Source organism: Tachysurus fulvidraco, chromosome 2 (assembly GCF_022655615.1).
Source record: "Tachysurus fulvidraco isolate hzauxx_2018 chromosome 2, HZAU_PFXX_2.0, whole genome shotgun sequence".
NCBI classification, from domain to species: domain Eukaryota; kingdom Metazoa; phylum Chordata; class Actinopteri; order Siluriformes; family Bagridae; genus Tachysurus; species Tachysurus fulvidraco.
The window spans coordinates 42,321,254-42,331,253 of NC_062519.1; the positions used below are offsets into that span (position 1 = coordinate 42,321,254).

The 10,000-nt window shown below is 48.4% G+C and overlaps 1 protein-coding gene across 1 annotated transcript in view; it reads left to right on the forward strand.

The window, feature by feature from the left end:
- Positions 1-10,000, forward strand: part of LOC113663266 (trichohyalin) — a 199,365-nt gene that overhangs the window by 163,075 nt on the left and 26,290 nt on the right. The window contains exons 22-24 of the mRNA XM_047810246.1: positions 7,285-7,506; positions 7,797-8,027; positions 9,124-9,354. Coding sequence (XP_047666202.1) covers positions 7,285-7,506; positions 7,797-8,027; positions 9,124-9,354 — 684 coding nt within the window. The remainder of the gene's footprint in view (positions 1-7,284; positions 7,507-7,796; positions 8,028-9,123; positions 9,355-10,000) is intronic.

Genomic DNA, 10,000 nt, shown 5'->3' on the forward strand with positions numbered 1-10,000 from the left:
TCTCTCTCTCTCTCTCTCTCTCTCTCTCTCTCTCTCTCTCTCTGACCCAATGGGACACCAAGGGGTGAGAGTGTGTGCTCTGCTGTTTTTGTTTGTGGTCTGTATGTTGTGCATGGTGTATCTGTGTGGGACGGGTTTGTTAGTTGTGTGTGGTGTGGTGCTATGTGTGAATGTGTATCTGTGTGTGAGTGCTGTTGTGTCGCGGAGGGGTTGTGCTGTGGTTGTTGTCGTGTGCATGTGATGCGGAGGGTGTGCTGCAGTGTCGTGCTAATATGTGTGTGTGCACTGATGACATCTGTGTGGTGGATGTATAGGTGCCATAGTGTGTGTGTGTGTGTATGTGTCTGTGTGTATATGAGGTGTATGTGTGGTGTATAGGTGCATATGTGTGTGTGTGTGTGTGTGTGTGTGTATCTGCGTGTGTATCTGTGTGGTGTATGGGTGCATATGTGTGTGTGTGTGTGTGTGTGTGTGTGTGTGTGTGTGTGTGTGTGTATGTGTGTGTGTGTGTGTGTGTGTGTGTGTGTGTATATGTGTGTGTATGGGTGCGTTGTGGATGTGTGGTGTATGTGGTGTGTGTGTGTGGTGTATGTGTGGTGTGGTGTGATCTGTGTGGTGTATGGGTGTGTGTGTATCTGTGTGGTGTATGGTGATGTGTGTGTGTATGTGTGGTGTATGGGTGTGCATGTGGTGTGTGTGTATCTGTGTGTGTTGTGTGTGTGTGGTGTTGTGTGTGTGTGTATGTGTGGTGTGTGTGGTCTGTGTGTGTGTGTATCTGTGTGTGGGTATGGTGTGTGTGTGTGTGTATCTGTGTGGTGTGTGGGTGCTTGTGTGTGTGTATCTGTGTGGTGTGTGGGTGCTTGTTTGTTTGTATCTGTGTGTGTGTGTGGTGCGTTGTGTGTGTATCTGTGTGGTGTTGGGTGTGTGTGTGTATATGTGTGGTGTATGGGTGTTGTGTGTGTGTATCTGTGTGGTGTGATGGGTGCTGTGTGTGTGTATTGTGTGGTGTGTGGGTGGTGTGTGTGTGTATCTGTGTGGTGTGTGGGTGCTTGTGTGTGTGTATCTGTGTGTTGTATGGGTGTGTGTGTGTACTGTGTGGTGTGTGGTGTGTGTGTGTCTGTGTGTGTGTATGGTGTGTGTGTGTGTGTATGTGTGGTGTGTGGTGTGTGTGTGTATCTGTGTGTGTGTGGTGTGTGTGTGTGGTGTGTATATGTGTGGTGTGTGGTGTGGTGTGTGGTGTTATGTGTGTGTGTATCGGCGTGTGTGTGTGTGTGTGTGTATCGGTTTGTGTGTGTGAGTGTGTGTGTGTGTGTGTGTACTGTGTGGTGTATGGGTGAGTGTGTGTGTGTACCTGTGTGGTGTATGGGTGCTTGTGTGTGTATCTGTGTGGTGTGTGGGTGCGTGTGTGTGTATCTGTGTGGTGTATGGGTGAGTGTGTGTGTGTATCTGTGTGGTGTATGGGTGAGTGTGTGTGTGTACCTGTGTGGTGTATGGGTGCTTGTGTGTGTGTACCTGTGTGGTGTGTGGGTGCTTGTGTGTGTATCTGTGTGGTGTATGGGTGCTTGTGTGTGTATCTGTGTGGTGTGTGGGTGCGTGTGTGTGTCGTGTGGTGTATGTGCGTGTGTGTGTGTGTGTATGTGTGTGTGTGTGTGTGGTGTGTGTGTGTATATGTGGTGGTGTATGTGTGTGTGTGTATCGTGTGTGTATGTGTGTGTGTGCTCTGTGTCGTGTGTGTGTGTGTGTGGTGTGTGGTGTGTGTGTGTATGTGTGTGTTGTGGTGTGTGTGTGTGGTGTGATGTGGTGTGTGTGTGTATGTGGTGTGTGGTGTGTGTGTGTATGTGTGTGTGTGTGTGTGTGGGTCTGTGTGTTTGTGTGTGTAGGTGTTGGTGTGGTGTGTGTGTGTGTGTATGTGTGTGTGTAGGGTGTGTGTGTGTATCTGTTTGTGGTGGTGTGTGTGTGTGTGTGTGTGTATGTGTGTGTGTGGTGTGGGTGTTGTGTGTGTGTGTGTGTGTCGTGTGGTGTGTGGTGTGATGTGTGTGTGTGTATGTGTGTGGTGTATAGGGGTGTGTGTGTGGTGTATATGGTGTGTGTGTGTGTGGTGTTGGGGTGTGTGTGGGTGGTTTATGGGTGTGTGTGTGTGTATGTGTGTGGTTTGTGGGTGTGTGTGTGTGTATCTGTGTGGTGTATGGGTGCTTGTGTGTGTGTGTGTACTGTGTGGTGTATGTGGGTGCTGTGTGTGTGTATCGTGTGGTGTATGGTGTGTGTGTGTGTGTACTGTGTGGTGTATGGGTGTGGTGTGTGTGTATGTGTGGTGTATGGGGTGAGTGTGTGTGTATGTGTGGTGTATGGGTGCTGTGTGTGGTACTGTGTGGTGTGATGGGGTGTTGTGTGTGTACTGTGTGGTGTGTGTGTGGTGTGTGTGTGATCTGTGTGGTGTGTGTGATGTGTGTGTGTATCGTGTGGTGTGTATGGGTGTGTGTGTGTATGGTGTGTATGTGGGTGTGTATAGTGTGGTGTGTGGGTGAGTGTGTGTGTATGTGTGTGGGTGGGTGAGTGGTGTGTGTATATGGTGTGTATGGGTGCGTGTGTGTGTACCTGTGTGGTGTATGGGTGCGTGTGTGTGTATCTGTGTGGTGTATGGGTGCTTGTGTGTGTGTACCTGTGTGGTGTATGGGTGCTTGTGTGTGTACCTGTGTGGTGTATGGGTGCTTGTGTGTGTATCTGTGTGGTGTATGGGTGCTTGTGTGTGTATCTGTGTGGTGTATGGGTGCTTGTGTGTGTATCTGTGTGGTGTATGGGTGCGTGTGTGTGTATCTGTGTGGTGTATGGGTGCGTGTGTGTGTATCTGTGTGGTGTATGGGTGCTTGTGTGTGTGTATCTGTGTGGTGTATGGGTGCTTGTGTGTGTATCTGTGTGGTGTATGGGTGTGTGGTGGTATGGGTGCGTGTGTGTGATGTGTGTGGGTGAGGGGTGCGTGTGTGTGACGTGTGTATGGGTGCGTGGGTGTGTGTGTGTGTGTGGTGTAGTGTGTGGTGTAGGTGTGTGTGGATGTGTGTGGGGTGCTGTGGTTAGTGTGTGGTGGTGTGTGGGTGTATGGGTGGTGTGTGGGGAGTGCTAAAGGGGTGTGGGTCGTGTGTGTGTGTAGTGTGTGTGGTGTGATGTGTGTGGTGTGGTGTGGTGATGTGTGGGTGTAGCTGGGGGAGTGTGTGGTGTGATGTGTGTGGTGTATGGGTGCTTGTGTGTGGTGATGTGTGGGTGTGGGTGAGTGTGTGTGTGTATGGGTGCTTGTGTGTGTATCTGTGTGGTGTATGGGTGCGTGTGTGTGTATCTGTGTGGTGTGTGGGTGCGTGTGTGTGTGTATCTGTGTGGTGTATGGGTGCTTGTGTGTGTATCTGTGTGGTGTGTGGGTGCGTGTGTGTGTGTATCTGTGTGGTGTATGGGTGCAAGTGTGCGCGTGCGTGTGTGTATCTGTGTGGTGTATGGGTGCGTGTGTATCTGTGTGGTGTATGGGTGCAAGTGTGCGCGTGTGTGTGTATCTGTTTGGGGTGTGTGTGGTGTATGGGTGCGTGTGTGTGTATCTGTGTGGTGTGTGGGTGCTTGTGTGTGTGTATCTGTGTGGTGTATGGGTGCGTGTGTGTGTATCTGTGTGGTGTATGGGTGCTTGTGTGTGTATCTGTGTGGTGTATGGGTGCGTGTGTGTGTATCTGTGTGGTGTATGGGTGCAAGTGTGTGAGTGTGTGTGTGTATCTGTGTGGTGTATGGGTGCAAGTGTACGTGTGTGTGTGTATCTGTGTGGGGTGTGTGGTGTATGGGTGCGTGTATCTGTGTGGTGTATGGGTGCGTCTGTGTGTATCTGTGTGGTGTATGGGTGCGTCTGTGTGTATCTGTGTGGTGTATGGGTGTGTGTGTGTGTATCTGTGTGGTGTATGGGTGCGTGTGTGTGTATCTGTGTTGTGTATGGGTGCGTCTGTGTGTATCTGTGTGGTGTATGGGTGCGTCTGTGTGTATCTGTGTGGTGTATGGGTGCGTGTGTGTGTATCTGTGTGGTGTATGGGTGCGTGTGTGTGTATCTGTGTTGTGTATGGGTGCGTCTGTGTGTATCTGTGTGGTGTATGGGTGTGTGTATCTGTGTTGTGTATGGGTGCGTCTGTGTGTATCTGTGTGGTGTATGGGTGTGTGTATCTGTGTGGTGTATGGGTGCGTCTGTGTGTATCTGTGTGGTGTATGGGTGTGTGTATCTGTGTGGTGTATGGGTGTGTGTGTGTATCTGTGTGGTGTATGGGTGCGTCTGTGTGTATCTGTGTGGTGTATGGGTGCGTGTGTGTGTATCTGTGTGGTGTATGGGATGTGGTAGCTCAGTGGTTAAGGTGTTGGGCTACTGATCGGAAGGTCATGGGTTCAAACCCCAGGTCCACCAAGCTGCCACTGCTGGGCCCCTGAGCAAGGCCCTTAACCCTCAGTTGCTCAGTTGTAAGTCACTCTGGATAAGGGTGTCTGCTAAATGCCGTAAATGTAAATGTAAATGTATGGGTGTGTGTATCTGTGTGGTGTATGGGTGCGTCTGTGTGTATCTGTGTGGTGTATGGGTGTGTGTATCTGTGTGGTGTATGGGTGCGTCTGTGTGTATCTGTGTGGTGTATGGGTGCGTCTGTGTGTATCTGTGTGGTGTATGGGTGTGTGTATCTGTGTGGTGTATGGGTGCGTCTGTGTGTATCTGTGTGGTGTATGGGTGCGTGTGTGTGTATCTGTGTGGTGTATGGGTGTGTGTGTATCTGTGTGGTGTATGGGTGCGTCTGTGTGTATCTGTGGGGTGTATGTGTGTGTGTATCTGTGTGGTGTATGGGTGCGTCTGTGTGTATCTGTGTGGTGTATGGGTGCGTCTGTGTGTATCTGTGTGGTGTATGGGTGCGTCTGTGTGTATCTGTGTGGTGTATGGGTGTGTGTATCTGTGTGGTGTATGGGTGCGTCTGTGTGTATCTGTGTGGTGTATGGGTGCGTGTGTGTGTGTATCTGTGTGGTGTATGGGTGCTTGTGTGTGTGTGTGTATCTGTGTGGTGTATGGGTGCGTCTGTGTGTATCTGTGGGGTGTATGTGTGTGTGTATCTGTGTGGTGTATGGGTGCGTCTGTGTGTATCTGTGTGGTGTATGGGTGCGTCTGTGTGTATCTGTGTGGTGTATGGGTGCGTCTGTGTGTATCTGTGTGGTGTATGGGTGTGTGTATCTGTGTGGTGTATGGGTGCGTCTGTGTGTATCTGTGGGGTGTATGTGTGTGTGTATCTGTGTGGTGTATGGGTGCGTCTGTGTGTATCTGTGGGGTGTATGTGTGTGTGTATCTGTGTGGTGTATGGGTGCGTCTGTGTGTATCTGTGTGGTGTATGGGTGCGTGTGTGTGTGTATCTGTGTGGTGTATGGGTGCTTGTGTGTGTATCTGTGTGGTGTATGGGTGTGTGTATCTGTGTGGTGTATGGGTGCGTGTGTGTGTGTATCTGTGTGGTGTATGGGTGCTTGTGTGTGTATCTGTGTGGTGTATGGGTGCAAGTGTGCGAGTGTGTGTGAGTATCTGTGTGGTGTATGGGTGCTTGTGTGTGTATCTGTGTGGTGTATGGGTGTGTGTGTGTGTGTGCGTGTATCTGTGTGGTGTATGGGTGCTTGTGTGTGTATCTGTGTGGTGTATGGGTGCAAGTGTGCGAGTGTGTGTGAGTATCTGTGTGGTGTATGGGTGCTTGTGTGTGTATCTGTGTGGTGTATGGGTGTTCGTGTGTGTGTGTGTTTGTGTATGGTAGCGTGTGTGTGTGTATCTGTGTTGTGTATGGGTGTGTGTGTGTGTGTGTGTGTGTGTATCTGTGTTGTGTATGTGTGTGTGTGTGTGTGTGTGTGTGTGTATCTGTGTTGTGTGTGTGTGTGTGTGTGTGTGTGTGTGTGTGTGTGTGTGTGTGTGTATCTGTGGTGTATGGGTGCGTGTGTGTGTGTATCTGTGTTGTGTATGTGTGTGTGTATCTGTGTTTGGGTGTGTGTGTGTGTGTGTGTATCTGTGTTGTGTATGTGTGTGTGTGTGTGTATCTGTGTTGTGTATGGGTGCGTGTGTGTGTGTGTGTATCTGTGTTGTGTATGGGTGCGTGTGTGTGTGTGTGTATCTGTGTTGTGTATGGGTGCGTGTGTGTGTGTATCTGTGTTGTGTATGGGTGTGTATGTGTGTGTGTGTTTTGATCAAACCGGTGTGATTTATGACTCTTCCATGGTAACACAGCTGTTCCATCGCTTCTAATTTCTGTAATGCATCATCAGCAGGAGGAGAACAAAAAGGCCCATGTGTGATATCACACTGCAGTCACGCAGCCCAGAGCCGAGCTGCTGTCATTAACGTGCTACAACACGCTTCTTAGGGCTCGGCGTTTATCTGTGGCTGCGATTATTACACGCAGACAATTCCGTCAATCCTAACGAATTCGTTTCGACTCCAAATGAAGCGTTTACATCTCATGCGTCACTAAATCTCATGTTGCGCTCTACTAATGAATTCATCTGCATGTGAGAAACCGCATCTCTCTCACACCTGCTCTGGAAAGTGTCTGCTTTAAGTGCTAGAAGTTTAGCAAGCTTTGGCTAGAAAGCTCTTAGATTACATCCCAGATTGGATTTATTATTCTCAGGAACATTATTATTCTCACCTGATGCTTGATCAATGGATCAAGATCTGTGGAATTCGGAGGCCGAGTCACACCTAGTCGAGTATTGTCACGTTCCTCAAACGGTTCCTGATCAGATTTAGTGGAGTTTTATCTTGCTGAAAGAGGACACTTGGGCCATTAGGGATTACGGTTGCCATGAAGGAGTGTACTTGGTCTGCAGCAATGTTTGGGTAGGTGGGACGTGACAGAGAAACATCCACATGAATGCAGGACCCAAAGATTCCCAGCAGAATGTTGGACAGAGCTTCACACTGCAATCCATATGATTTATCAGACCAGGTCATCTCCTTCCATTGTTTTACGGTCCACTTCATCTGCCCACATGCCCATTGTAATGCTTTTGCTGTTTTTGACCTTTTTCTCAGAGCCAACATTAACTTCTTCGGTGAATTGTGAAAGAACATTTGGGGTGTTTTCAAATTTGCATATTCATGAGTAGTTTGCATATTTAATGAGCATTTAATTGTAGAAGTGTTTCTGTGTAGTTATCTCGCAGGCATAAAGGCATATTAAACATTTTATATATATTTACATGAACGTACCCTCTTTTTAACTAAAACACACTAAAAAGTATTTTACGTTGGCTGCGTTGTAGTGTGAGAGCCAGCGGGAGGCGCTGCGAGAGCTCAGTGCCGAAGTACAGCGGTGGAAGCAGGAGGCGCAGGGCCAAGGGGAGAGCCGGGAGAAGGAGGTGCTGGAGCTGAGGAGTGAGCTGCAGGAGGAACAGAGTCGCCTCCGTGAGCACAGAGCCAATCTGGAGCGTCTGCACAGAGAGCTGGAGGAGACGCAGAGACAGCAGAGAGACGCTGAGGACGAGGTGAACATCTGAGACAACTGTATTTCATAGTCTTTATTCTGTCCTGGTGTTCAGGATTCCTGCCAACCTGGAGACTAAAATTCTAGTCTTCATTAGCGTTCCATTAAATCTGATATCTAAAAACACGGTAATAAGACTGACGCACACTGAACTGCAGCTCTCACCTGATTTAAAGGTTGCAGAGCGCTGAGTCTTCTGTTATATTCTTACTGAGCTGTGTGTGTGTGTGTGTGTGTGTGTGTGTGTGTATGTGTGTGCGTGTGCACGCGTATGTGTTATGGTGTTCCCAGGTTTCCCGTAAGGAAGCGGCTCTGCGCTCTCAGGAATCAGAGCTGACTCGGCTGAGGGCCGATCTACTCGCGACTCAGAGACGGGTGTCAGACTCGGAGGCCCGGCTGCAGCCACTCAGCGAGTCCGTACAGCTTTACAAGCACAAATACCAGACATGCATGAGCAAGATCTCAGAGCTTGAGAGGATGCTGAAGAGCCACGAGGACGACCGGAGGCAAAGCAGAGCTCAGGTGTGTCACGGTCCCCAAGCACTTCACCTGCAGGCTCAATAATTAAACACAGAATAAAACTAAATCTAAGAACTTCTAAAGATTCAAAAATAAATGGTTTAGGGTTAGGAAGGGTTAGGGTTAGGGTTTAGGGTTAGGGTCAGGGTTAGGAAGGGTTAGGGTTTAGGATTAGGGTTGGGGGCAGGGTTAGGCAGGGTTAGGGTTTAGGATTGGGGTTAGGGTTAGGATTAGGATTAGCGTGAGGGTTAGGAAGGGTTAGGGTTTAGGGTTAGGAAGGGCTAGTATTTAGGATTAGCATTAGGGTTTAGGGTTAGGGTTAGTGTTTAGAATTAGCATTAGGGTTTAGGGTTAGGGATTAGCATTAGGGTTTAGGCTTAGTGTTGGGGTTAGGAAGGGTTAGGGTTTAGGATTAGCGTTAGAGTTTAGCATTAGGGTTAGGGTTTAGGATTAGGGTTAGGGTTTAGGGTTAGGAAGGGATAGGGTTTAGGATTAGGAAGGGTTAGGGTTTAAGGTTAGGATTAGGAAGGGTTAGGGTTTAGGATTAGCATTAGGGCTTAGGGTTAGTGTTTAGAATTAGCGTTGGGGTTTAGTGTTAGGGTTAGGAAGGGTTAGGGTTTGGGGTTAGGGGTTAGGATTAGGAAGAGCTAGGAATTAGGGTTAGGGTTAATCCATATAAAAAAAGGATTAACATTGTAGCTTGTTAGTGAAAATATAGTTGAAGCATTTCTTTTACTTTCTCTTCTTATTGATGTGAAATTGCTAGGGTTCGGGTTAGGGTTCGGGTTAGGGTTAGGGTTCGGGTTAGGGTTAGGGTTCCAAACCCTAACTGCTGTTCTGCTGGATATAAAGTAAATGAACCGAGTTCCTTTTAAAATAATTTGCAGGGTGTAAACTGAGACGATCTCAAACATTGTAGAACGCAGAAATCTTTTTATGGTTATATTCTTCTATAACATTAACCCATGCAGTTTACGCTCGTGCTGCTGAGGGAGAAAGATGTAGAATATGTTCCATGAGACAGATGACCTTCAGGCCAGTGTTGTTGAAGGAGTGTGTGTGTGTGTGTGTGTGTGTGTGTGTGTGTGTGTGTGTTCAGGTGGTAGAGCGGGAGGAGCAGGTGGTGCGTCTGCAGGCGGAGATCGTGGCTCTACGAGGCGATGTGGAGGCGCGCTGCGCTCAGCTGGATAGCGGGGACGAGGCCCTGACCGCACTGAGCCGGCGGCTGAGAGACACGCAGAGGGAGCTGGAGATAAGCCACGCCCACACACAGGAGTGTGAGATGGTCATCGACACACTCCGAGACAACGTGGCCACCCTGCGACATCAGGTCAGGCGAAGTGTGTTAATATTTACACAGAATGAAGCAGTCTCACACACTGTCTCACACACTGTCTCACACACTGTCTCACACACTGTCTCACACACTGTCTCACACACTGGACATGAAACTCATCTCTTTTAAAAAAAAATATCATGAATGCAGTTACAACAAATGTAAGATCATTTGGCTCACATCATTCTTTATGACTCTCGTAATGACTCCACACAGACTATTCATACAGAGTTGTTTATTAGTGTTGGAGAAGTGTCCTTATTGATCAGTTGTTACACACACACACACACACACACACACACACACACACTTGTGTTGACTTTTTCTCACTAATTAGAACTGGCGCGTTGTGTTGTTATAAAGTGACTAATACCTGGGCCTTACGTGTCTTACGTTAGAGGTGTGTGTGAAATGATCATCTGTTATTTCCTAAGCGATATATTGTATAAACGAAGATAAATCATCTGAGACCAATGAACGGAGGAAGGAATGCAAATGAATCCGTTCTTTTCCTCCCGGTTCACCGGCACACAACACAAACCTCCACCGGTTTTATTTTCGTTTTAAACTCGGTCGTGAATTCTCTGCAGCCGGCAGAGGAAAGTCACAGCACAGCTAACGTTACACACATTAATCCACA